General features: G+C 40.9%; 2 protein-coding genes across 5 annotated transcripts in view; one reads left to right on the top strand and one right to left on the bottom strand.

Moving 5' to 3' along the window:
- tgm1l1 (transglutaminase 1 like 1) overlaps positions 1 to 27,998 on the top strand; it is a 38,337-nt gene that overhangs the window by 5,137 nt on the left and 5,202 nt on the right. The window contains exons 4-15 of one of the 2 annotated variants that reach the window (XR_006372457.1): positions 8,515 to 8,766; positions 12,110 to 12,228; positions 12,983 to 13,090; positions 13,177 to 13,354; positions 14,496 to 14,634; positions 15,743 to 15,935; positions 16,222 to 16,375; positions 16,658 to 16,942; positions 17,105 to 17,265; positions 17,396 to 17,532; positions 17,626 to 18,910; positions 24,049 to 24,052. Coding sequence is in view for 1 of the 2 variants with exons in the window: in XM_044135412.1 (XP_043991347.1) it covers positions 8,515 to 8,766; positions 12,110 to 12,228; positions 12,983 to 13,090; positions 13,177 to 13,354; positions 14,496 to 14,634; positions 15,743 to 15,935; positions 16,222 to 16,375; positions 16,658 to 16,942; positions 17,105 to 17,265; positions 17,396 to 17,532; positions 17,626 to 17,770 (1,871 nt within the window). In the remaining variant the exon portion in view is untranslated. Of the gene's footprint in view, positions 1 to 8,514; positions 8,767 to 12,109; positions 12,229 to 12,982; positions 13,091 to 13,176; positions 13,355 to 14,495; positions 14,635 to 15,742; positions 15,936 to 16,221; positions 16,376 to 16,657; positions 16,943 to 17,104; positions 17,266 to 17,395; positions 17,533 to 17,625; positions 19,229 to 24,048; positions 24,053 to 27,998 lie in introns of those variants that run through there. The other variant, XM_044135412.1, reaches the window with a different exon arrangement.
- On the bottom strand, positions 20,754 to 27,211 carry abhd4 (abhydrolase domain containing 4, N-acyl phospholipase B). Of its 3 annotated transcripts, XM_044135415.1 has the most exons (10): positions 27,026 to 27,174; positions 26,380 to 26,428; positions 26,268 to 26,288; positions 25,060 to 25,145; positions 24,858 to 24,962; positions 24,439 to 24,727; positions 22,968 to 23,155; positions 22,764 to 22,875; positions 22,468 to 22,654; positions 20,754 to 22,220 (listed from the first exon to the last, which is right to left on the bottom strand). In XM_044135415.1, exons 4-10 carry the CDS (start codon positions 25,097 to 25,099, stop codon positions 22,131 to 22,133), a joined length of 1,011 nt encoding a protein of 336 aa, XP_043991350.1. In that variant the 5' UTR covers positions 25,100 to 25,145; positions 26,268 to 26,288; positions 26,380 to 26,428; positions 27,026 to 27,174; the 3' UTR covers positions 20,754 to 22,130. The 3 variants fall into 3 exon arrangements, with proteins under 3 accessions (XP_043991350.1, XP_043991348.1, XP_043991349.1); XM_044135413.1 differs by lacking the exon at positions 26,380 to 26,428 and having other exon boundaries at positions 27,026 to 27,211; XM_044135414.1 differs by lacking the exons at positions 26,268 to 26,288; positions 26,380 to 26,428 and having other exon boundaries at positions 27,026 to 27,207.

Raw genomic sequence — 27,998 nt, 5'->3', positions numbered from 1 at the left:
TGAACCAGAGCATTTGGATTCCACCCAGCCATTCCTCTGAGTTAACAGTTTCCAGACCTCAGGACACCAGACACCCTCCCTCTGGAATTTACCGTCCTCATAGTACACACTTGGAAATAAACTACACCACTGCACAGCACTGATTTGCTGTCAACTACAGCTTAAATAACTACCATTACTTTCTCAGTTGCATTCAAAGGGGAGTTTAGAAACTCGCCCCGAGTTTCTAAACTCTGGGCAACTGGACAGAGGTTGAATTTTTTTTTTTTTCCTTTTGTTTTGTGAGTGAAGTTGTGTCTTTAGATAAGACATTGTGTTTTCTATTAGATTTCCTTTTTGCGTAAATATTCATTGGGAGGAGAGGAAGGGCAAGGAGTCCTGAATGCAGTCAGACGGGGAACAATGGCTTCTCCATAAAGTTAATGCGAGAGTCAAATGAATATGATCCCCCAGCTGAGTTGAACTTTAATGCTAAGTATTCAGAGGGTTTCAGAGTGGCTAGTGGGCTTTTTTGTGGCCAGTAAGAAAAATTCAGGTCACATAAAAAAAAATAAAAAATACTTTAAACAACTTTTGAAACACAAACACTTGTGCTTTGTTTTCCAAATGGAAAAGAAAAGTGCCTTGGAGGAGTTTCAGGCTTAAAGGTTTGTTTGCTCAGAAAGATTGTGCACAGCTGGGATAAGCTGGGATGCAGATGGTGGATTGGAGTTTACTGTTATCAAGCAGAACTCCCTGACTGTTACATTTATTTTTCCAACTTGAAGCTGCTGTTATCTGTCTCTTCTGTGCTGCAATTTATTGTATTTTATCAAAAGGAGAAATTTAGCTGTAATCTCAAAGGGAAGAAAAAAAAAAGTATCTTAAGTGAAACGAGAAAAATGGGCTTATTTTCATATATGGTAAATATTTTCATCTTATGTTACAACCCCCCCCCAAGACCACCAAGGGTAAATACTGGCACTGGATGTAACACAAAATAAAATATCTGGAGCAGTTGGCTTCAGTAGAAAAAAGATAGTTTAATTGACAGTTCAACATAAAATCTAAGTCACAATAAACATGCACAGGGAAGCTTTTAGCTTCAGGGTCTCCAAGGCCAAAACAACAAACAAAACATCCCCCTTTTAATTATAAAATAAAAACACTTCCTAGAAGAGAACTGAAAACAAAGTACAAAACCTGAACTCCCTGACTAACCAAGAAACAGGAGAAAAATAGTTAAACAAAATGGCAGAGAACCCCTACCAGCTTCCACTGTGAAGAAAAACAAAATTATAACCACTTTAAGCTTCACACAAATGCTCACAGCAAAGTTATCCAAAGTCTCAAACAAAGTCAGTTCACAGACATGATCACACCAGATCAAGGCCCAGGGAAAAAGGGATCTGACATCTCAGGTTTGGAGCTCTTTATGGGGTGGCTGATGAGCTCCAACACATTTCACCTGTGGCAGCCAGGTGGAACTGAAACACAAAGAAGAAGCTCTCTCAAAGAGAGCCCCTAGAGGTCAGTGACCGTAACACCTCCCCATAAAATCCTTCATGAAATAAGAATATTTCATCATCATTTGTACTACAGTGAGGTAAGCAACCTTATATCCTGGAAAGTACATCAGCTATCACATTTTCAGCCCCTTTCTTATGCCTGATGTCCAAATTATATTCTTGGGCCAGTAAAGCCCATCGCATTAACCGCTGGTTGTGGTTGTACATACGGTTTAGAAAGACTAATGGGTTATGGTCTGTATAGACTATAACAGGACTTGTTGAAAACACATAAACTTCAAAATGCTGCAAAGCCAGTAGCATGGCTAATGTTTCCTTCTCAATTGTAGAATAGTTTAATTGATGAGGCTTGAACTTAGCTGAGTAGTAGGAAACTGGGTGACTGATGTCATCTGTGCCATCTTGGAGCAACACTGCTCCAGCTCCAGTGGCGCTTGCATCTACCTCCAGCTTGAAGGTCTTGTTGAAATCTGGAGCCGCCAAAACAGGAGCGCTGCATAGAAAGGACTTTGCACAGTCAAATGCATGTTGACATTCAGTAGTCCACATGAATTGTACCTTCGGACTACACAAATTTGTCAGAGGAGCCACCACCATGGAGAAGTTCCTGCAAAAACATCTGTAGTAGCCAACCAAACCCAAGAATCGTCGGAGCTCACGTCTTGTGGTGGGTACTGGGTAGCTTAGAATAGCCTCCACCTTTGCATTCACCGGACGTACCTGACCATGGCCCACTTCCTTTCCAAGGTAGGTCACTACTGCTTTGGCAAACTCACATTTTGCCAGATTCAAGGTGAGGGATGCTTGAGCTAGACAAGCGAACACAGTTTTCAGAGTGTCAATGTGATCAGTCCATGATGATGAATAAATTACAATGTCATCCAAGTAGACATTACAGTTCTTAATATTTCCTAATACAGTGTTCATCAGTCGCTGAAAGGTAGCTGGGGCATTTCGCATTCCAAATGCCATCACTGTATATTGTAGGAAGTGGTCTGGTGTGACAAAAGCTGAAATATCAGAAGCTCTGGCAGTCAGGGGAACTTGCCAGTACCCCTTCAGCAGATCTAATTTGGTTATATAGGTGGCTGGCCCAATGCTGTCTATGCAGTCTTCCATGCGAGGCAATGGATGTGAATCAGGAACTGTAACTGCATTTACTCTTCGAAAATCTGTACAGAAACGTTGTGAACCATCTGACTTTGGTGTCAGAAGACACGGAGAACTCCAGGAGCTACGACTCTGTATAGCCAAACCATTTTCCAGTAAATACTGAACCTCTGTCTTCATCATTTCCCTCTTGACTGGGGGACAACGATATGGATGTTGTTTGATGGGGGACGCATCGCCCACGTCAATGTCATGCTCCAGTACCGAGGTCCTAGAGGGCACATCTCCAAAAAGCGCAGGGTACAGCTGGATCAGTCCTGTCACATCCTCCTTCTCAGCACTGGGAAGATAGGACAGATATGCATCCAAAGAATCAAGAATAACAGAGTTTGAAAGCCTACCACAATGGCCTTCATCACACTTTTTCAAACCATCCTGAGGAGTATCTCCAGACACAAGAGAAATTGATGTAGGTTTTGGAGAGTCCTCACATATGTCCTTGTGGTCATCTTCTCTGGAATGAAACAGCTTCAACATATTGATATGACACAGACGTGTTTGGCGCCTCCTATCAGGAGTATGAACAATGTAGTCTGTGTCATTGACTCTGCTTTTCACCACATATGGGCCTGCAAATTGGGCTGAAAGAGATGGGCCTGGTGTGGGCACCAGCATAAGCACTTTATCACCTGGTTCGAATGACCGCTGTACAGTCTTTTTGTCATATAGCCATTTCATTTTCCCTTGGGCAGCAGACAAAGACTTTCTTGCTATTGAGCAAGCATGATATAGACGTTCCCGACATTGTGTGACAAACTCAAGGACGTTAGATTGTGGCTGGGTGTCAGCTGACAGGAGCTGTTCCTTCAGAACCTTCAGTGGTCCTCTTACACCATGCCCAAAAACCAGTTCAGCAGGGCTGAAACCAAGTGACTCCTGTTTAGCTTCTCGGGCTGCAAACAGCAGAAAAGGAAGTCCTTCATCCCAGTTTTTGTTTGTCTCATGACAATATTTGCGCATCATGGCCTTGACAGTCTGATGCCATCTTTCTAGAGCGCCTTGTGACTGAGGATGGTAAGGACTGGAGGGAATATGTTTAATGCCAAAAGACTGTAGTGTCTGCTTGAAGATTTTGGACTGAAAATTGCTGCCTTGATCAGTTTGAATAACTCTAGGCAGACCAAAAGTAGCAAAAACTTTAGAAGAGCTTTAGTTATGGTGCGGTGATTTTCCTTAGTGGAATGGCTTCAGGAAACGGGGTGGCAACACACATGACAGTCAAGAGAAATTGATTACCAGCTTTTGTTCTGGGCAGAGGACCCACACAGTCCACCAGAACACGCTCAAAAGGCTCACCAACTGCAGGAATGGGCTTAAGAGGGACAGGTGGTACCCTCTGATTAGGTTTACCCACTATTTGGCAAACGCTACATGTCCTACAGAACCTGGCAACATCCTTTTTCAGGCCTGGCCAAAAGAAATGCTGCAAGATGCGGTCATGGGTTTTAGTGATTCCCAAATGACCTGACCATGAGTGGTCATGTGCCAGCTGCAGTATTTGTTCACGATAACCTTGAGGAATTACAATTTGATGTACTATTCCCCAATCCTCCTCAATACCCTTCTGTTGCAAGGCAGGCCTTGAGATCCATTTTCTCATGAGTAATCCATTCTCAACATAAAACCTGTGGGTTTTGTCATTTATTGAATCACTCACACTTTTAAAACATTTAGAGAGCGTCTCATCACTTTTCTGTGCTTGGCTCAAACTCTCATGTGATAGTGATAGGGAGAAAAACCTCAGACTTTTGAGTGACGCCCCTTTTGGGGTGCTGATTCTGAAAGGTCGTCTGCTGGCAGCTTGTCCTCCATCAAGGCAGAGCCAAGAACCGAATCATTCAAGTTCACTTCTTTCAGCTTGCAAGCTTGGGACCTGGTAAGAGCACTGACAGCAAACACATCAGGATGGGATTCCAACATTTCATCTTTACCCATCATGCAACTGGGATTATCCACCACCTCAGGAATAGGAAATACCTTGCCTCCAGCAAGATCATTACCCATTATAAATTCAACCCCCTGAACAGGGAATGAGTTTCTCACCGCAACTTTGAAGAATCCAGAGGCCAACTTGGACTTTAGGTGAACATGATGTAAAGGTGCCGGTACATAGGCCATTCCAATTCCTTGCACTATTGTATTTGCATTACAGGAGGTATCAGCATTAAATGGCAGAAAACTGGACAGGATGAACGACTGGGAACCACCGGTGTCCCTCAGTATCCTCACTGACTTCTCATCCTCAGGACGTCCTGTTAGGGAGACAAGACCATCTAAAATGAAGGGCTTAAAACAGTCATCAGGTTCACTCATGTTTGAGAGTGGTGGGGAAAATCTCTGAGTCTTGACGAGGCCAACCCCTTTAGCTGGTTTTGGTGATTGGGGTGCTTGTTTACGTTTTAGGGCCAAACAGTCAGAAACAATATGCCCCATTTTATGACAATAAAAACATTGTCTCTCCCCTTTTGAAATTTGAGTGTTCTTAACTTGAGATTGTGGCACATCTTTCCATGTTTTCTCACGAAGGTTGGTCAGATTTACCCACAAAAACATTTTTGTGAGTAAGGGCAAATTCTTCAGCCAGTACAGCTGCCTCTTGTAAGGTGGATGCTTTCTGCTCATTCAAGTACAAAACTGTACGATCTGGAAGGCAGTTTTTGTACTCCTCCAATAATATCAACTCACGTAATGAAGTAAAATCAGAAGTTTTAGTTGCCTGGCACCATCTGTCAAATAACATTCCTTTTTCTCTTGCAAACTCAACAAATGTTTGTGCAGAGGATTTTCTTAAGGCTCTAAACCGCTGCCTGTATGCCTCAGGCACCAGCTCATATGCCCTGAGTATGGCAGCTTTAACTTTGTCATACACTAGACTGTCTTCAATGGTGAGTGCTGCACATACTTCCTGTGCCTTACCAGTAAGTTTGCACTGCAACAAAAGGGACCAGACATCTGTGGGCCAGTGAAGGGCAACAGCAATACGTTCAAATGCATTAAAATATGCCTCCACCTCCGTCTCCCGGAATGGTGGGACCAGGGCAATATTTTTGCTGATGTCAAACGTAAAAGGTGCTGGAGAAGAGGAAGGTTTATTTGAGGGAATACTGATATTGTCTTCATCTTCACCAGAATCTGTAACAGCAGTCAATTTATGAGACTGTAGCTCCAACTGACGCATTTTGATGGCAGTTTCAGCTTCAAGTCTTCTGCATTTAAGCTGGAACTCAAATTCATCCTTCCGTTCCCTTTCTTTAGCTTCAAGTTCTAGACGAACTAGACGTACCTTTAGACGTGCCTCAACACTAGGATTTGAGGATTCAACAGAGAAAGGCTCAAACCGTGGGAGAGATGCTGGTGGTTTTTCCCCCTCTGGTTTGGCAGCAAAGGTGGTGTCTTCACTCCCTCCTCAGCATAGACCTCAGGCTGATCAGCAGATTCAGAACAGGTGGTGTCCTCTTTATCGATTTCCACAGATAGAACTCCTTTTTCAACCAAGCTACTAATGATAAGAGATTTTAGTTCACTTTTGAGCAAAGACTTTGAAACATTGATACCAAAATATGAAGCAATTTCAAATAAATCATCTTTTCTACAAACATCCAACTGTTGTATGGTAGGATTACCTATAAACTCCTCTAAATTAAACTGTGCCATTTTCAAAAATAATCCTGGACGAGCCCCCACTTATGTTACAACCCCCCGCCCCCAAGACCACCAAGGGTAAATACTGGCACTGGATGTAACACAAAATAAAATATCTGGAGCAGTTGGCTTCAGTAGAAAAAAGATAGTTTAATTGACAGTTCAACATAAAATCTAAGTCACAATAAACATGCACAGGGAAGCTTTTAGCTTCAGGGTCTCCAAGGCCAAAACAACAAACAAAACATCCCCCTTTTAATTATAAAATAAAAACACTTCCTAGAAGAGAACTGAAAACAAAGTACAAAACCTGAACTCCCTGACTAACCAAGAAACAGGAGAAAAATAGTTAAACAAAATGGCAGAGAACCCCTACCAGCTTCCACTGTGAAGAAAAACAAAATTATAACCACTTTAAGCTTCACACAAATGCTCACAGCAAAATTATCCAAAGTCTCAAACAAAGTCAGTTCACCGACATGATCACACCAGATCAAGGCCCAGGGAGAAAGGGATCTGACATCTCAGGTTTGGAGCTCTTTATGGGGTGGCTGATGAGCTCCAACACATTTCACCTGTGGCAGCCAGGTGGAACTGAAACACAAAGAAGAAGCTCTCTCATAAAGAGAGCCCCTAGAGGTCAGTGACCGTAACACCGTCCTCATAGTACACACTTGGAAATAAACTGCCACTACACCACTGCACAGCACTGATTTGCTGTCAACTACGGCTTAAATAACTACCATTACTTTCTCAGTTGCATTCAAAGGGGAGTTTAGAAACTCGGCCCGAGTTTCTAAACTCTGGGCAACTGGACAGAGGTTGAATTTTTTTTTTTTTTCCTTTTGTTTTGTGAGTGAAGTTGTGTCTTTAGATAAGACATTGTGTTTTCTATTAGATTTCCTTTTTGCGTAAATATTCATTGGGAGGAGAGGAAGGGCAAGGAGTCCTGAATGCAGTCAGACGGGGAACAATGGCTTCTCCATAAAGTTAATGCGAGAGTCAAATGAATATGATCCCCCAGCTGAGTTGAACTTTAACGCTAAGTATTCAGAGGGTTTCAGAGTGGCTAGTGGGCTTTTTTGTGGCCAATAAGAAAAATTCAGGTCACATAAAAAAAAATAAAAAATACTTTAAACAACTTTTGAAACACAAACACTTGTGCTTTGTTTTCCAAATGGAAAAGAAAAGTGCCTTGGAGGAGTTTCAGGCTTAAAGGTTTGTTTGCTCAGAAAGATTGTGCACAGCTGGGATAAGCTGGGATGCAGATGGTGGATTGGAGTTTACTGTTATCAAGCAGAACTCCCTGACTGTTACATTTATTTTTCCAACTTGAAGCTGCTGTTATCTGTCTCTTCTGTGCTGCAATTTATTGTATTTTATCAAAAGGAGAAATTTAGCTGTAATCTCAAAGGGAAGAAAAAAAAAAGTATCTTAAGTGAAACGAGAAAAATGGGCTTATTTTCATATATGGTAAATATTTTACAATAGAACTGGCAGAATGCCATGAACCATTTGAACCTAAAGAAGACTATCAGAATGGTAAGAGACATGCAGCAGAACACCATCCTGGGGAGTCACCAAATCTCCACGGCAACCACTAGATGCTAGATACAATCATATTTAATACATCAGAAGATGCAATCCCTTGAGGTTTGTTTGTAAGATTAAACGTACCTTATAAAAATAATAACCCTTAAGCAGGTCTTAAATATTTCTTTTCATTGGGCCATATTTCTCTAAGATGTTTTTTTTAAATTATTATTATTGATCTGGAGTAATTTTCTAATCTTAAATGTCTTCCTTTCATCTGCTGGAAGTGGAGAATCAACATCACTGATAGAAACGAAGGCTTGCACACATCTGTCTGTGTGCTTCTCGCGATCGGTTGAGCTACAGAAATAAATAAACTTTTCAGTGGTGTTTTCATTTATAGAAAATGACAGTACGTCCAAACTGAATGTTTGGAAGTAATTCTGGAAAAAAAAAAAAACTTTTCTGTCCAACCATCACAAATGCAAACGTAGAAATTGTTGGTGTCCATTGGGTATGGTTTTTATACATCTTAGAGATGTGGAGGTGTCAATAAACATGGCCAACAATGAAGAGTCTTAAACTACTAGAACAAATGCAGCTATTTTTCAAACATACCAATCTGTATCCAACAAAATATATCCGGTCTTGTGTCTCGTAGGTCCCTTGCCTCTCGTGTCTAAAGGAACCCACGTCATCATTCCTCTGGTGGAGCACCTGGAGGACGAGCGCTGGGAGGCCAAGGTCACAGAGCAGACCCGCAACAAGGTCAAGCTGTCCGTGAACTCGCCGGCCACCGCCGTGATCGGCCTGTTCGGCCTCACCGTCACGACTCGGTCGGCGAAGGACGAGGAGCCAACAGTTCACAACCCCAGCAAGGACATCGTCATCCTCTTCAACCCTTGGTGTGAAGGTAAGTGGTGGGTGGTAAGGGAGGGAGGAACGGGGCAAAGGGTTTACAGGGGGGTGCGGTGGAAATGTGGAGGAGAGGAGGAAAAGAAGGGCGCGTCCAAGACGAGAAGAGGAGGAAATCAAGGAAGGAAATGAAAGGCAGCTTTAGCCTGCATGCCTGGAAAAAAGAAATCTGTAAAATGTTCTAGAATAGTGTTGCTCATTTCTGCGGCGCTACAAGAACATTTTAATCAGACTGAGAGCAAATACCTAAAGAAAATAGTTGACTGTTTGGACATTTAATCTCCGAGTACTGATATAAACATTTCAGATGAGTGAGAAAGGTTAGCAGAGTCCAAGTGTGTGTTGCTGTCCGTCAAGCAGCAGCTACACATGCAGCATGACTGTGAGTAAGAATGTGAGTTATGTAACTCCCTTGGCTGTGATACAAAACTTTTGGCACACTTGGTTGGGCCTCTCAGGCGCGGCTACGTTTGAGATCGAAACAAGTTTGCTTTTGAGGAGAAACAGACCATAAGGTGCCACATTTAGACACTTCGCCACGCTCTTACCGTTTCCTCAACAGACAACGTAGCAAATCTCATGTACAATTAATCTGATATGTAAATGGAGCCACTTTGGAAAATATGCTCTTCATCTGGGACGAGTCTGAAATTAAAGTGCTTTGTAAAGTATACACACCCCTTGATTTTTTTATTTTTTATTTTTCACAATTTGTCTCGTTACCATCACAGTGTCATTCATTATAGACACACAGACACAATTTTGTCGCTGCCATGTCTGCTGTGTTATGTGTCGCTTTGGCTTTGCAAGACCTTCAACGGAGAAACTGCACTTATATTCACATTGAATTACATGCAAGTGGAATTTACTTACAAATTCCTCTTATTGGGAAGTCAGCTTAATTTTATTTAGGGGTACCACGTGGTGGGGGCTGACAGAAAATCCACCTCGCAACATCGGTGCGGATGAATTCATCTTTTGGTTTACTTTAGTCTAGATGAAATTCCTCCAAGGCACAGAGTGTCAGCACTGGTTACTCTTAAAATATTTCACTTGTTAAATTTAGGCTAGCTGGTTTCTTTGTGAATTCGGTGTGTGTGTGTGCGTGTTGCTGCGACGAGCGCGGTAAACACACCTTTAAATCAGCGCGAAGGAGGAAAGCGCATTCGTGCCATGTGGGTATTTTTTTGCCGCCCCTTTGTCTGCAGGACAAATTTGAGATTAATGATTTTGCTCTCCGACTCGTTCCAGAATTTCAATGAGCCCCCCAGTTTCTGCTGTTAAATAGAAGCGTTTAATGACGCGACGCTTCAGAATGTGGTTTTCTCCGAACGCCTCCCTCTCCCCGAGTCGAGAAGGAGAACCAAAACGTAGATTCTGTTTGCCAAAAGGGGATTGAAAATATCCATTCCTTTGCAGTGGCATACATATTTCTAGTGCCTTGAAAAAAGGATGGGAGACCGAGAGGAGGCCCGTGGTAACTCTGGGCGACGGCAGAGATGCACCGCTCAGGTGGAGGAATCTGTTGACAAGACAACTAGTTACACAAATCTGGCCGTAATGGAAGAAAGACAAACACAAAGCCATTATTGTAAAAAAACAAAAACAAAAAAACAATTAACTGTTTAATTTTAGTTTCCAAAATGAAACGTGCAATTCTGTACATTCCCCTGAACACATCATCTCCACTGTAAAACAGTAGAATTACTGGAAACATAATGTTTTGGTTTTTATTCAGCAGCTAGAAAAATATGTCAAGATACACGGTAGGATCTACAGTGGACTAAGATCAAAGAAATGTATTAGAATGGCCCAGTCAAAGTCCTAATTTAGTTTTAATCTGATTCTCTGATAAGACTGCACTGTTCTTGAGCTGTTTTTGCACAGTTAATGGACTCAAAATTACATTTTCAGCTGTGAAGGTCTAAATACAATCACATGCTAATTTCACATTTCAGACCAAGAAAAGAAAAAAATGAAAGCTATAAGAAATGTTTTTTTCTGTAACGCTGTACTGCTCTCTGTCGGACTATCACATAAAAATCCAAATATGTTAACGTTTGTGGCAGAATCATCTCAAAATGTGGAGAAACTTTGAGTCTCTTTCTATAAACCCACTTTCACAATGTTAAATCTCCCTTTAGCTGTGGCTCTGAAACTCCTTATCATTTTATTCAGATAAGAAAAGAAAATGAGCTTCATTATTTACTGGGCTGGGCTTGGCAAATGATCCGTGCAGGATATTTGAAGGAGAGAAGACCATGTGCAGCGGAGCAAACTTAAAAAAACAAACAAACCTGAGTCTGATATGGAAAGAATAAAAAGCTGTCTTTCATTATGGTTTTGCTTCTCTTGGAGGTGAGCCCAATCCACTTCTCTCCCGTCCAATCTCTTCTTCCTAAACCCAAGCTCTCCCTCATGCTTCATAAAAAGGTCCAAATCCAACAATTACTGTATAAAATGCCACGGGGCTGAGTTAAGCGTGATCCGTGCAGCTGGGGAAAACCTGCTTTTTTTTCTTGGCTCTTTATCACATCCATGTGTATTTCCTGCTTTTTTTTTTTTTTTGCTATCTGCTGACCTGACCCTCACTCCCTTCAATCCTGTTTTTGACCCTCCTCCTTTACATCCTCCTGGATGTTTCTTCCCACATTCTGGGAATTTTTTACTTTTTTTTTCTGTAAGAAGTGAAAATGGAAACAGTCACAACTGACAGATCCTGCACTTTCACCTCTGCATGCTTTCTCCTTCAAAAGTCCCGAACACTCACTGGGTTATTCTTTGCTCCCCCTCAGCTCCTCCCTTCCCGCTCCTCTCTACACTCCTAAAACATAACTTCCCCTTTTTCTCCCAGTCGTCTCCCGTGACCGTTCGATCTTTTTTACTCCCGTGTCTTTTTTTCCCCTGCCCAACACTCGTATTTAATCACACAGCTGATGGCAAGGGAGGAAAATAAAAGTTGTAAAAAGAAGTCACTCATGTGAAGTGGCCCATGCCCAAGTTTGTGGCACAGATTTCTGTCCAAACAGGCCGTTTCCCATAAGCCACAGAGGGCCCCACACTGCAGGGTCCGTGGATTCATTGTGCTTCTTAACCGTTTCCTGACCTTGGGGACTTGGTCCAATAAAATGGGAGAGAAAGTCACATTCTTCAGCGGTTTGGTCACTGGTTGTTGATAAAACTGGAGGTTTTGGGTCGTTTCCATGAACGGGCCAACCCTCGAAACTGATTCTACTGGATTGGAGGAAATCTGAAAACCTCCAGCTGTATTCCCTGAAGTCTTGCGTCCAAACAGTTGCAGTAATAGCGTCATATCTCATGGGTTTGTTTTATTTTTCCAGAGGATACTGTGTTCCTGGATGACGAGGAGCAGAGAAAGGAGTATGTGCTGAATGACACTGGGAGGATTTACTACGGGACGGAGAAGCAAATCGGCGCCCGCACGTGGAACTTTGGGCAGGTACGGACTAGTAGCTCGTCTTTCTCAGCCTGTAAGGGTTCTCCCATCTACTGTAGCTTTAAAGTAAAGTGGAACATTTATGGAAATTTTCCACACATTTTCAAAACAGAGCGAGCTGTTCGTCTGTCAGGACCTGATAAGAGTGAGAGAAACAGAATGGCGTATGGCCAAGTAGCATTAAAGCTACTTCAGCTCCAGCTAAGAGTAATTTCCAATTTTTAGAGGAAACAAAAAACACATTTCTCTTTCTTTTTTTCTTTTTTTTAACAAATAAAATTTGGAGAAGGGTGGAGTTAATTTGTATCCAGTCTCCTTATGTCAAAAACCATTTCAAGCCACTTTTTGCTGAAATTATAGCTGCAGGTCTTTACATATTCAGAGACACGGCCCATGCTCAGTCAGTGGTGGAGAGCACCACTGGAAAACAATTTAGTTGATTTAGATCTGGACCTTTTCCAGCTTTCTCTGACTTTCTCAGTCCCAAGCTAAAGAACAACAGTATTATTCTCCGTCTGCCACTGTTGCACTATGTTGGTGGTGTACTTTTCAAATTTTTGTGTGTACACATTTGGAAAAACTTTGCTTCCTTCTCCCCCACCATCACCATTTCTTCACTTCATTGCATTTTGTCGATCTACCACATTAAACTGTAATAATACGTCACAACCTTTTTGTGTTTGGTTATGTATCACTCAACAGGAAGTGCAAGTTTTTGGAATCTAATCTGGCTTTTCTTTTTAATTCTCTTTGCTAGTTTCATGAGGGGATCCTGGACGCATGTCTGTTCATCTTGGAGAAGAGCGACATGCCTCCATCTGGCCGAGCGGATCCGGTCAACGTGGTCAGGGTCGTGTCTGCCATGGTGCGCAAAATGCATGCGATGAACACAAGAACATGGGATTTAAATGAAAGCAAATGGAAAAAGTGCGAATAAAATTGCGTTTTCAGATAAATGCCCAGGACGACTACGGAGTCCTGGTTGGGAACTGGTCAGGGAACTACTCTGACGGCATCTCTCCTGCAGCGTGGAGCAGCAGCGTGGAGATCCTGAGGAAGTACCACTCCTCCACAGGAGTACCCGTGAGATATGGCCAGTGCTGGGTCTTCTCTGGCATCACTACAACAGGTGAGAGAGAGTGCAAAATAACACAGAAGATGGGTAGAGTGGCTAAAATTGTACTAAAGTTACATACTTTCAATATTTTTACTCAAGTACAAGCAAAAAGTAGCCGTCCAATAAATGTCTCAAGTAAGAGTAAAAAAAAGTGTTTGGTTAAAAAAAAAAAACATTAATTTATGGTCAAAACATTAATCATTTAATATTTAAAAATTACATCAACAGATGCACCAGGGTTTAAAGTTATGTGGAGACATTGGTATTTTATAAATCTAAATTAAATTAATCTCATGAAATTACAAAATCAAAGAAAAGAAGCAGTTTTTTCCTAATCAGTTTCTTTCAATATGGAACTTGGAGCAAAAACTGCATGTGTGTGTCTGTGTCTGGCAAACAACTGGTTAAGATAAGCTTGTTTTTTATTCGGTGAAGTAATTCACAGTGGGAAGAGACTCCAGAAATTTTACTCAAGTAAGAGCAGCGACTTTTCGTAATAAAGTTACTCAAGTAAAAGTGAGAAGAAAAGCATAGTAAAGTATTTCCCCCCCAAAAAAATTACTCCAGTAAATGTAACTGAGTAAATATCACTAGTTATCACCCAACTCTGCTTGTGGGTGTATGTGTGTAGGCGACTGCAGGGAGTGTTTGAACCAGAGTGGAAGGTGAAAGTTGTTTGAAGGCATCTGGACGGAGCGGACTGTGCATGTTTTCTTTTTTGGAGTCTGAAGAATCCAGAGAGGATCTTGTGCAATGCCTTCTTGAATCCACCAGCTCAAACAATCAACTCGATTAAGAATCCAAATATTTTTTCTGATCTTATCAGGCCCTATGATGAGCTCTTCCTGTAACTCTGTGCGTGTATTCAGGGAACCTCACATGATAGCTTAGCCGACTTTAGCGCGTGCCCCCGATAGCAGGCCGTAGCTCATCTATAGCCTAAACCCATCACACTGGCATTCCTGTCATACCTGCTACTTTTGTCACAAACTGAGCTGCATCTGTTGCCTTCATTCAGCCAGAATAATAAAGTTCACTCTGTGAAATCTGCAAAAACTACATGCAGCATTACAATCTGTGTACTCGTTTCTGATCAATTACAAAGTGTAAAAATGTCATTTTTAACACGTTCTCTGACTTTTGTTGTCTTCAGTGCTGCGGTGCCTTGGCATACCCGCCCGCAGCGTGACCAACTTCCAGTCTGCTCACGACACCGACGTGTCCCTCACTACGGATGTTTACTTTGACGAGAACATGGAGCCAATTGACCACCTCAACAGTGACTCTGTCTGGTAAGATAATGAGCCTTTCACTGACAGGTCACCATTCCATACATCCACACCATAAGAACATGTGTGAAAATGCCAGCTGCTAAATACATATATCTGGGACAGGCTTTAAATTTAGGTCCTCTCCAAAAGTACTCCTCTTACTCTGGAATGCTTAAGTGCAGTCATGTGCTTTAGTTATTTGCAGCTCATTTCAACCCACAGGATCCAATGTTCTCTGTCATATTTACTAATATTTCCCCATCCAAATATTACAAAATAATCCTTGGGGAAAACAAGAAAAATCTCCCTTCATTTCCTCTGCAGATGATTTATGTTTTTGCCATAAAGCAACCGAATATCCAATCAACACATCCCCAACATTTGCATGTTCTGGTGTTTCTGATGTATGATGAAAGTTGCTTTCTAATTAACCCTTCATCCCTAACAACTAGAAAGAAAGTAAGAAAGACGATCAAAACATCGTCTTTGGTTTATCTGCGATCAAACCTTCTGCTTCCAAAAACCCGGTATTAAAACAGTCAAATGAACTACAGGTGCGAAAAGTGAAAAGCCCACTTTATAAATAACAATCAAATCAAAATCAAATCAAACTTTGTATAGCACATTTCAGCAGCAAGGCATTTCAAAGTGCTTTACATCAAATCAAACACAAAAATACAATGCAACATACAATCAACAATAAAAACACAACATCAAGTCAGATTCCGTCAATAAATTTGCAATTGATTACGTTTCAAATACAACTCTAAACAAGTGGGTTTTTAGTTGAGATTTAAAGGAAGTCAGTGTTTCAGCTGTTTTACAGTTTTCTGGAAGTTTGTTCCAGATTTTTGGTGCATAGATGCTAAGTGCCGCTTCTCCTCGTTTGGTTCTGGGGACACAGAGCAGAACCAGAACCTGAGAGGTCTGCAAGGTTGATACAACAGCAGCAAATCTTTAATGTATTGTGGTGCTTCAGTGATTTATAAACTAACAACAGTATTTTAAAGTCTATTCTTTGAGCTACAGGGAGCCAGTGGAGGGACTTTAAAACTGGTGTTATGTTTTTGTTTTTGTAATGACATTGCTAAGTGCACTCTCTCCAACCTGGAAACATTTTCGGCTGTAGGAATTTCCACGTATGGAATGATTGCTGGATGGCCAGACCTGATCTGCCCCCGGGCAACGGAGGGTGGCAGGCTGTTGATGCCACCCCCCAAGAGACGAGCCAGGGCACCTTCCGCTGCGGCCCAGCCTCTGTCAGCGCCATCCGCTCCGGTCACGTCTACCTCAAACACGACACGCCTTTTGTCTTTGCTGAGGTAAGCGGACTTTTCATGAGGTCCCGATTGTAAACAGAACCTTCTAAGAATTTGCAGAGCCCAGACAATCTTCTTATTGCAATTCTACAGCCAATATTTAGTGCTGTTGGTAAGGAGAAGCCAGTAAACATCTCCTTTAAAGGATTTAAGGATTGTCTAATTCAATCAAAAACATTGTAATTAATATCTCGAGCCTCCAAGCTGAGCGTTTAACAGTGTTTTATCGGAGTTCAGCTTGATCATCAATCTTTAAAGCTGATAATCCTTCTTGGTATTTGACTCTCAGGTAAACAGTGATAAAATCTACTGGCAGAGGAACCTTGACGGTACCTTCAGTCAGATCTACAATGAGAAGAAAGCCGTTGGGCACTGCATCAGCACCAAAGCAGTGGGCTCTGATGAGCGTGACGACATCACACACCTGTACAAACATCCAGAAGGTACTAAAAAGCATGTTTTACTTTAACTATATCAGTTTAATATTAACAGTCATGCCCTAACGCTGGACAAAATAATTTCAGAAATATCTTTTGCTATCATGAAATAATCATTTTCAAGAAATTGTTTTCTCTCCAGTGATTCCTCCCAAACTACACAACTTTTCACATGCATTTTAAAATCTGTAAATGCGTATCGCTGTCTTGCCTTTTTTGGGTGTACAATTTCTGGTGTAAATTTACATGATCTTGGTCACTTACCTCTTTTATTCGCTTCCCGGGCAGAGTCTGAGGAGGAGCGCATTGCGGTGGAGACAGCTTGTCGGTATGGCAGCAAGCCAGACATCTACTGCGCTCCTGCGGCCGAGGATGTGAGCGTGGAGGTCAAGTTTGACGGCGAGGGGCCTAGGATGGGCCACGACGCCAAGCTGAGCATTGTGGTAAAAAACCAGAGCTCACAGCCCCGCCAGACAACGCTACACAGCCAGGTGGCTGTCATGTACTATACTGGCGTGCTGAAGAGCGCTATAAAGAAGGACAAGATGCCTGTGGAGCTTTCGCCCAATGAAGGTCTGATTTTCTTTTCACAGTACTTTTTTTATGTTGCAAATTAATGTTTGTGATTTTTTTTCCAAATCTGTAACAAAAATGGGGGCTTGTCCGGGATTTTATATTATAATAATAATTAAGTCCTGCCACATTTTTCAGTGTAATCTTCCTCTCTACATACAGAGAAGATCATTGAATGGGTATTGCCATACCAGCAGTACCAGAACCAGTTGGTGGACCAGGCTGCTCTGATGCTGACACTGTCTGGAAGAGTCAGTGAAACCAAGCAAGTGTTGGCCAACCAGACAACCTTTAGGCTCCGTACGCCTGACCTCCAGATTACGGTACAATCTCAATTTGTATTTGAATTTCTTTTTAAATCAAGCATAGCAAACACAAATTTAGTTTGACTCTTCAATTCAACTCCTTTGCTTTGATGAATTTCCACTTCTTCTTTTTTTTTTTTTTAAACAGCCTCTGGGTGAAGCTGTGGTTGGTAAAGAGATGTCAGCAAAGATTACCTTCACCAACCCGCTGTCACGTATTCTGAAGGATGTCGTGTTCAGGGTGGAGGGCCTGGGCCTTCAGAAGGGCCATGAAGTGGTCATAGGGTAAGAAGGCTTCTTTTTTTCAGCATCTCTTTCTTTTTGCCATTCTTTTTCCGTTTTTTTGACTAACGTTTGATGTCTCCTCGCATGTCTCAGTGATGTCGGAGGTCGAGCTACAGTAACAGTGACAGAGCACTTCATCCCCACCCAACCTGGACCCAGAAAACTGGTGGCGTCACTTGACTGTAAACAGCTAACACAAGTGCATGGAGTAGCTGACATCGTGGTTCACGAACAATGAGAACTTCTAACTCTACAAAGCGTGCTAAGTTCCTGTACCTTAAGCAGTCCTATTTATTTTTTACTGCTACAAATTGAAACAATTTTATCATTGTGAACAATGAAATGACAACTAACCACTGTAGCACTATCAGTATTATTATCATTATTACTATTTTTTTATTTATCTGTTATAAATGTAACACTTCTGACGTCCTCCGGCGGTGAATGCAGAAGGCATTGAACACATGCAACACAAAACAGAGGCTTTGATTAACAAGTATTAAATATGTAAACCTATTTTAGTGAAATGTAAAACACTGAACTAAAACTTGTGAAGGTTCACAGTGGGGCCACTCTGTGGTTATGTAAATAATGTCTTTGTGTATTGTTCTTTTAGAACGTCTTAATGTGAAAGTTACTGACAAACTGAACTTCTCACGGCTCAAATGAAAGGAGAACCTTGCGTGTGGTCTAGAAACCAACGTATGCAAATTATTGACGCTTTTTTTCAGACACCTTCTAACACTTTCATTTCTTTAGCATCTTAAACTGCAAAAAGACAAAAATACAAACTAAAACAGTTAACCAAAGGCGGAGAAATCAAGGCTTAAGTTGAAATTTTCGTGCCTCTTTTTTCATTAAAATGTTCGAAGCCAGAGCTGTAGATAACCTTTGTTTGACTGCTGAATTGCAAATCATTTCCCCTCCAGAAGATATGCTGGATTTCCTGTGTGCCTTTCCATCATCTGGTTACAATAACACTGACATCTTTGTCACACATTGCAGATAACTTGCTCATTCAAACAGAAACCACAACGACTGCAGTGCAGAAGAATATGATTCTCATTGGGGAAGGGCACGAACGTGGCTTTGGTTGAGTATATCGGTCTTTATCTCAAAAATTTGTCTTCCTTTAGATTTACTGCAGTCAGGGCTACTTCCCTTTTTCTGCACCTGGATAATTTTTTTATAAATTGAGATTGCGCCAAAATTGCTTTTGTTTTAAAAGATTTGTGATTGGCCAAACAGCCCTCAGTGCCAGTTTACACATGCCAAACAGTAGATCAGCCACATGTTAGCGCGTGATTGCACAGAACAGGAACAGTGCGATTCAGTAACGGTATTAGTGATTAGACCGGTGGCTTTTGTTTTTCAAGTGGTAAATCTTGTGCAGAAACATGAACTTAAACAAAGTCTGAACATCTGGTATCTGATGATTTGTATTTTCTATTTTTTGTCTGAGAACTGAATCATGCATAATTCTAAACAAAAATTTTTTTTTAAAAATCTGCTTTTGATGTAAGTTTGCATCCAGAATCCCTGATTTCTCTAAATGTCTTCCTGTTGTGGCCTCTTGGACTATAGCACTCAGTGTACAATGTGAAGAAAACTGTCTGTATTAATATTATTTATCTACCTGGGAGGTTTTGTATCATTTTGTTGTGACAATAATAAAGTTTCTGTAAAACTTTGAAAAGGCCTTTTTCAAATTTTTTTTGCCTTTTAAACAAGACTATAGGAATGGAACTGTCATTATGATGTTTGGATACTTTTCTTTAACATAGACAGAAAATCTATTCAGATTTAATGCAAGATTGATGGAGATCAATTTGCGAAGTGTTGACTAAAGTCAATACTTCTATGTAAGTGTGACGTTTGCATATAAACATCACACTTATTTTTGTTTGTAAAACATTTTAATAATCACATATCACTTTCATTCCTATTCTCAGTTATGCTCTTACTTCAAGTTGCTATGTCACATATAACCATAATAAAATACATTAAGGTTTGTGGCACTTCAGTGAAAAAATGCCAAGAAATATCACGAGGTGCGTAAAGTTTGCAAAGAATTTTAGATACAGTATGGCCGTCCAATGTGTGCTACGAGTGGAGTCTGTGTGTGAATTGTCCTCTATATCTGCGCTGTCCCTGTAATGTGATCACTGGCTGACAAACCAATGACATTTTTCTGCCACAATGACAAGGAAAAAACAAAAATAGACCAAACTGAATGGATTATGATGGCGGTCTTCGCTCAATCACCTGTTTTCTGCTGTTTGTGAAATCGGCATTATGAAAGGTACCTAAGAAATAAGTAGATGTTTTCCGTTTTTTAATGTCCCTAGTTTAACATGAATTTCCCAGCACTAATTGAGATTTAGATTTTTTATTTTTTTAAGAATCTAATTATACCACGTTTTTACATTTCAATGACTCCAAAGGCCAATTTCCAGAAATACTTTCTGTTGGTTTAAGTTATTAAAAACAACCCTGGGGATCTCTGTAAAGGCCAACAGTCCTTCCTCTCTTGGAGTTTTTAAAAGATATTGATTCTGACTCATGTCAGTTTTTAATGAGTTCATCCTCTGACCTCACCTCAACCTCTGCACCAAACTTAATGAAGATAAGTGGTAGATTCTTACTGACAGACAGGAGAGCTGACTGGAGCGAAGCGACTCGGACACGGCAGCGCAGAGCAGGACGTGTGGACACAAAATGAATCCGCAATGAGACCTTGAACAAACCGTCGTGGCTTTGGGTGAGAGGCGGGAGGTCATTATCGTCTGTGACAGCTTGTGGTAAATAATCGCTTAAAGCTTGTTGACATTAGCTGATAGCTAATGTCAATCTAAGCTAATGTCTTCCCATTAGCTTTTAGCTAAGACAGAACCGGGACATTGCTCATCCAAGTGCAGTCATGTCAAAGGAAGTTTTTTTTCCTGAATTATTTGGGACTTATGGATATTCAGAATTGGGCGTGCTGTGGTGACGTAGGGGATAGCGCGACCCACATTTGGAGGCCTTGAGTCCTCGACGCGGCCGTCGCGGGTTCGATTCCCGGACCCGGCGACATTTGCCGTATGTCTTTCTCTCCCTTTCCTGTCAGCCTACTGTCATATAAGGGACACTAGAGCCCACAAAAAGACCCCCTGGCGGGAAAAAATAAAGTCATGGATATTCAGAATTACCTTTAACAATTCAAGCATAACAACAAAAACTGAAAAACAGACTTTATTTTATTTTTACAAAATATATATAAAAAAATCGACGTCTGTGTGTATTTTGGTTTTACGAAACAAAACAAAGCCAATTTTCGAGTGCAGCTACATCACAGAACAATTTAGACATCGATATTCGAACAGTTCTTTCTGTTGAACCTTAATTCAGTTAGAGTCGGAGCCTGTGAAAAGTAGAACCTAATGGAGGAATGGGGAAAATGCACACAAATATGTCCAAGATCTTACTTTGACAGACTATACCTTTTAGAAATAGATTACGATTGGAAGAAATTTCACTTAAAAAAGTTTGTTGGCTCTTTGATTGTTGCATCCAAGATTCTATAAAACAAAGTTTTACTTTTATTACTGTTCAATAATGGGTTTAGTGTGTTATGAATCTAAACAGAATTTAATAATAAAACGCTACATTTTCATAATATTTTTTTAAAATTGGTTTTTTACCTCACGGATAGAGTCTATAAACTTTGTGTCTAATATGAGGTCATCAGATTTTACGTCTTGCCTACAATTCTCAATTGAATTTAAGTCTAGACTTTGACTGAGCCCTTCTCACACAGGGACATGCATTGATATAAACCGTTTGTTTTTTTTGACAAACTCTTGCCACTCTTCCATAAAAGTCAGATTCACTGTAGAACTTTATTGCTCAAATATTCCCCGGCCACCATGTGATCAAAGTTTAGGTCCAAAACAGTAATAAATATGTAAATATTGCAAATGTGGGGAGAAATTTCTTGTATAGTTTCACTCATATTGAGCCGGAATGTTACGTAAACATTGAGTGCTGACCTCTAGTGGAAAGGTAATGTAGTACATCACTGATTGCTGGTGTGGGAAATTTTGTTTTTTATATATACGTTTTTAATATATAAATTACAGCTGTGTGATGATGTAAAAAGGAAATAAGACACACCGAAGGCAAAGTAAGAACAGCTTGTCAGGCACATAATAAATTATGAATCAGTAGCCATCTGGCAGCTCAAAAAACAATAAAACACGAGCGTTCTAAGAGGCGCATCTGGATATATTGCGTTAACCAAATATTCAACTCAATAAACATCTTCAAACATTTGGCTAATGTTCTGTTTGAAGACAGTAACGAGTAAATCATGTAATAAATACAAATGTGATCGTACTAAATAAACCAGCTGTGAAATATGAGCAAAAGAACTATTTAGGGGAATAAATAAAAAAAAGAAAGAAAGACAGCAGAATCACTTTCAGATTCATTCAAATGCCTCAAAACAGAACAACTCCGAGTGCTTTGCATGCACAGGCTCCAGGGCCGAGTCCGCCTCGACGACTTGTGCAGATTCAACGCAGAACCTCCGGTCTTTTGCAGACACACACATGCCATCAGTCTACAGATTGACATATGTTTTCTACCACTTTGTTGAAATCGTCTGGTTGATCAGCGTAGACGTGGTGTGAGGCATTGTCTACCAGCTGCAGAGGGGAATGGTTTGAGGGAAGCAACACAAAATACACAGCTAGTTACCGACCCAGATTTATGAGATAGACCAAGCTATTCCTTTACTTTGCACAACTTTGCACTACGGTGCTCTCTCTAGCTTTGTCAAATAAAACCAAAGAAAAACATAGATTTTTGCTGTTGAAACATGCAAAACCCCAAGGGGTATGAATAATTTTAGAAGGCCCATTAAGGCTCTTAATGGGCCTTGCGTCCACTTACCAGTACTTTGGTGTGGGCTTTGCCCCTAATCTCGGCTACTTTGTCCCCAGATGAGCTGTCCACCCAGGATCTAGCTCCATACAGCATGGTGACGGGCATGGAGGGCGGCAGAATATGTACTCGCTGCAGCATTGGCCTCTTAGCCCACCCTAGCGTTTCTGACATGGCCCGAAAACCTACCTCCCCACTGGGAGAAGCAGAGGAAACAAAAAAGGAACAACATTGTTATACGTTACATTTTTATTTATGAAAATTGGTGACGGAAATGGGACTTTGGGACTTTGCTCAGGCCCTACCTTGGAGTCTGCGCATTACAGTGGTAAATGTACTGGGTCATTGTGTCGTCATCAAAGAGATCCTCGAATTTCCTTTTGAAGTCGGGGCGGAACCTGTTCACCAAGCCTGGGCCTGAACGAATGAAGTGCAGATAGTGAGATGACAATGGTGGAACATTTGATGCAACACGTAGCAGAAGCAGATTCACATTTCCACATGCGTACCCCATGGGCCTGCAGCTCTAATCACAGCCAGCGGGTTGAAGAAAGAAAGAATCGAAACAATGGTTCTTGCCCATCTGGGAATGGTGGGCCTCTTCACCGCCTCAGTGCCCTGATCCTCGCTCTGCTGGGTCTCTGGTTTGGCTTGCTCAGGGAAACCCCAAGGGTCCACCAAGATAAGGTGCGACACTCTGGAAACATATTCAGATATGTTCAAATATTTGAATAATGTTTTTATATGTGCATCAGGTTGTAAGCAGAGAAAGGCAGTAGTGTATCACATTGAATGGCCACTAGATGGTGCAATTTTACCTAAGTAATTTTGCTTTACAGATCCTAGAATATTTTTGCACAATGATGTTACCACAATGGACTCGCGTTGCTCTCTTGCTTGATTGACAGCAAAAGACCTGCAGACAGACTCTGTGGATGGGGCCACTGAGTTCAGATTCCCCGGCCTCATCACTACTGATCCAACAGCAGAAGAAAAGTTGGCTCCAGTTTGCTCAAAGCTACATCAGTAGAACGAAGTGGCCTTACGTGTCCTTTGAGAAAACTGGAACTTTTCAAATCAAGCATGCAGTATGTTGAGGATTCAATCACATATCAGGAACTCCTGATATGTGATTGAAAATGTCGAGTCATCTGTGAAGAAGCTGAATCTCGGGTATCGTTAGACCTTTAAGCAGAGGAATCATCTCAAGTAGCCACTAAGGCTTGATTTCAGTAGAAGTCTACTGGGATACTAGAAAGAAAAGCTTAGTTACCTGACGTGAACTCCTTAAAAATGTATCTGGTGGGATCCCACCAGATACAGGTCGTATATTGGCAACGTTAGGTGCTGCTCTGTATGCAGCACCCAACACCAAGAAAGTCAATGAACTGGCAGGCCAGAGCAGTCTAACATTCCCCAGAAACTCTGCTATCTGGCTATGAATCATGTTTGCAGCGTGTTGGGACAGTAAATGGTACTCCTGTTTATTGCAAACAGCTGATAGTTTTAATATTTTGCCGATAAACTTAATTTGCAGAGGGGGTTGAATAATTATTTGCAACTACAGGCTAGATGATGCTTAGCAAGCAGGATGGTAATAGAGGTACCATTGTTTCGATGAGTACTGTTGGAGAATTGCAGTAAAGGTGCCATCTTGGGAGTCTCCATAGCAACTGATATGCTACGGATAGACGCTATTCTCTCTCCTACTATCACAAAAGTGTAGGAGATCAGATCAGATAACTAATCAAAGATTGTTCTCTCTGTATGCTGTCTTGTGAAATGTTATTGGACAGCCCTAAGGAAGGTCCAATCAATACTAAAGGTTTGTACAAGGTATAGATGGTAAGGATATCACAAATTACGCCAAACACAGATTTTGTTAAATAGTTTTACTGACCATAAATGTAGCTCAATCAAAGGTTGTTAATGTTGGTCTCTAAACCGAATCTCAAGAAACAAAGAGCCGTGGATAATTACCTGGAAGGGTGCTGAATTGCATATGAGGTAGCCAGGTAGCCCCCCAAACTGTGCCCCAGCAGGATCATGTTCTCCAGACCAACAGCTTGCCTCCACTGCTCAATGGAGTCCACAAACTGCTCCTCTGCCTTAGCAGCATCTGACGGGAAGCTAGGCCTCGAACTCCTGCCAAAGCCCAAAAGGTCAAAGGCGTAGACGGTCCGTGAGCGGCTCAGGGCGTCCAAGTTCCTGATCCACAGCCCTACACCTCCTCCAAAACCATGAACCATCACCAGGGGAGTCTTAGGTGCTGGGAGGGGAAAAAAACAACAGGAACAGGAAGACATGCATCTTCTGTGAGCTGACTCTTATTGTAAACTCTTGTAGTTTGTTTTCATGCCTATTTCCTTCTTGTGAAGACTATTGAAAAATCTCATTACCTTGTTCTGCAGATTTGGGAGTCCCCTTGTTGGTAAGAGACAGAGTCCATATGCGGTCCTGGTTTGCGAGGGTCACAAACCTGGCCCATAAATCATTCTTAATACCTGAAGAGAGGAGTAACGAAGCAGTAAACTGAATTTTCTAATCAATACTCAGCGGTTACATAATCAGCCAGCATAGTATCTGTCAACACAGTCTTACAGGCAAGAATCTTAGACTCTGTAGTCTTCAACAGGGACATGGAGGTCGGACGCCAGGAGGGCCACCAGCTCCAGAGTGAACTTGACCTAATCAAAGTAAGTGGAAAGAGAAGCATGTAAAGAATGAGGAGATTGTAGATAGCACAGGAAGCGTTCATCACATGCTGAATGCAAAATATCAATGCTTAAGGCACAAATCCGGGGTTAGTCAATGCTATCACTATTTGCATAGTATGCACACACACTTAGAAAGAGACAAGGGAGTGGGGGGAATATTACAGAGAATCACATTTCAAAGCCACCATGCTTTAAAATCACATTCAAGTCACACACCCACAGCAACGACAAAGTAATATTTGAACGGCTTTGCAAAAGTCTTCTTTGCCCTTTACCTTTTCGCCTGGTTTTCACATTAAATACAATTCCAATGTGTTGTATTAAAGTTTTATGACATACCAGCAAAACCTAACAGTTATAAGGTGGAAGACAAAGGATTAATTATTTGCAAAGTGATTTACAAACAGCAATCTGAAAAGTTTGATCATTACTTTGCTAGCCCCAAATAAAATCCAGTGAACAAAACAGCATCATGAAGGAAGATAAGAAAGTTTCGACTGACAGGTCGTACATTGGCAACGTTAATCAGAGAAGCAACCAGGAGACTCTGGAGGATGTGCAGTGCTCCATGACTTTGTCGCAAGATCTTAGAGGAGAACCATTGACTGTCCACTTTACAAAGCTTGCCAATAACTACCTTATAATACATTACTATATCACAGCGAATCTGAGTCTCTTCAATCAGAGGCTTCTTCAGATTCGCTGTAACACAGACCGCTACAAGTGATCTTTCCCGCCAACAGCCATTGTCATCTTCAATAACTCTTTGAAGTATCTGAATTAATGAGCTACAACATTTAACTTCCCTTCCCTGGGGTTAATGAAGTATTTTTTGAACTTGAATTGAATTTGAAGAAGACCACCGCTGTTAAAAGAAAGCCGGAAGAAGCTGATCAGAATTATTTTCTTCTCCTTCCACTATATAGCTACATACTATTTTGGGTTAATATTTCACAGAAAGGGGAAAAAGCACAACTGTGAACAATGTTAAGGATTTGAATGCTTTGCCAAAGGCAACATGCAAGTTCCCATAGTCTGTTACTTCTTATTAGTATTTTATAACAAGGCAGTTCACTATGGGGTTCATCTCACCAGTTTGTTTTAGTCTCCAATCTGAAACAAAAAGAATGATGAAACTGAACTGAGGTGATTCATTCATCTTCTTGATGAGCCAAACTGATAAAATAAAGGAGTCAGCCATTACCTTTTACCATATCTACTACACCTTTATCTCTACTTCAGTTTCCTAACTTCTGTTGTAAAGATAGAAAATTGGGGAAAGGGGAAAGCCAGCAAATAGAGAATGTCAGGTGATGCCATCAGATAGAAATACAGATAGAAGAAATCCGAGGCAAAGGTAAGAGCTGCCACCTGTACCACCAATAAACAGTGCAGTTCTCTGAGTCACCGCAGATTAGTGTCAACAACCTCTGATCCCGTTTATTCATCAAAAGCTACGGGCGTGCTTGTCAAACATGTTTGCTCTGACAATGCCTGTGTTAACTGCTATTAATAATGTAACATCACCCACACAGCGGCTCCAGATTTATAATTTCTTTTATACAACATCAGATCCCTGATACAGAACCCCGATGTTGTATAACATCCGCAAGTTTTCAGATGATGTAATGCCATTTATACAGTAAGCTACATGAAACCCGTGAAAGTGTTCGATGTTTTAAATCCAAACTTGGAATCAGTTTCTACCACCGTAACACATCACTCTTTTTAATTCCTTAGTGACATCAACAGTTGTTTCGATACATCAGTTTTCTTTTCCAGAAGTTTACCTAATGTAAGGAATGACGTTAGGCGGAATGGTACTGTTAAAGGTAAGCGAAGTTACTCACTCTGTCTCACAATCGTTCTGGATGGGAGCTGTACCTGGACCAGGATCCATTGGCTGTTACATTCAGATCAAACTAAGTCAAAGACGAATTATCGGGCGTCTTCTATGAAATGACATTAGGAGCTGCAGCCTTGTTTGCCTATGTATATATGTTTTGTAACCAGTGCATTCCTACGTCATCTGACCGGGTGCAAAGATCGTCTATTACATCTGCAAGCCTTCAAGACATTGGATTGTGTCTCGTATTTACTTGTGTCAAAAGCGTAAATGCCGTTGAGATTAAACATGAATGTGATTAAACACACAGTGTTTTTGTTTATCAATAATCCGTTCGGTTACAAAAAAGGGAAAATGAAAACAATCTAAAAACAACTATATAACATATTTTAGATAATGTTTTGCTGTTGTTTGTGTCAAAAAAGTAGACTAGAGGAAACATTTATATTTAAAAGAGTGTATCTAACCTATCAGCTCATTTAAAGCGCAAGCACACTAGAAATAAATCAACTAAATTGTATATCGAAATGATGTTGGAGTACAAGGTCATTGTTTTGTTTCTACCTCTTTGCTCTACGTAGCTTGACGACGTAGAAGACGTAGACCCTAGAATCTCTACGTCATCACGTCTAAGATATCGTGAGTGGCAAGTTGGAAACTTCGCTTGCTTTAAAATTAATTAACTAATTTCTATAAATAGAAATGTGTTATCATAAGCTATGTGTGAATTGATATAATAATTGATATTGTATAAATACGGATGTTATTTACCGCTACTGATTTCGAAAATCAAAACAAAACACATCCATAACGAAACACAATGTTTTTTTAAATTTATTTAAACGTACCTTAGGTTTGCTATTCTGTTTTTCGAAAAACCTTTTGGAACCCGTGTTGGATCTGTTTTAATATAGTAAAAAAAAAATATAGTAGATATATAACAGCAGCAAATGAAAGGCAAATGGAAGCAAGCACAT

The sequence above is a fragment of the Gambusia affinis genome, linkage group LG12, assembly GCF_019740435.1.
Source record: "Gambusia affinis linkage group LG12, SWU_Gaff_1.0, whole genome shotgun sequence".
Classification (NCBI taxonomy): Eukaryota; Metazoa; Chordata; class Actinopteri; order Cyprinodontiformes; family Poeciliidae; genus Gambusia; species Gambusia affinis.
This window is presented reverse-complemented; position numbering and strand designations above follow the sequence as displayed.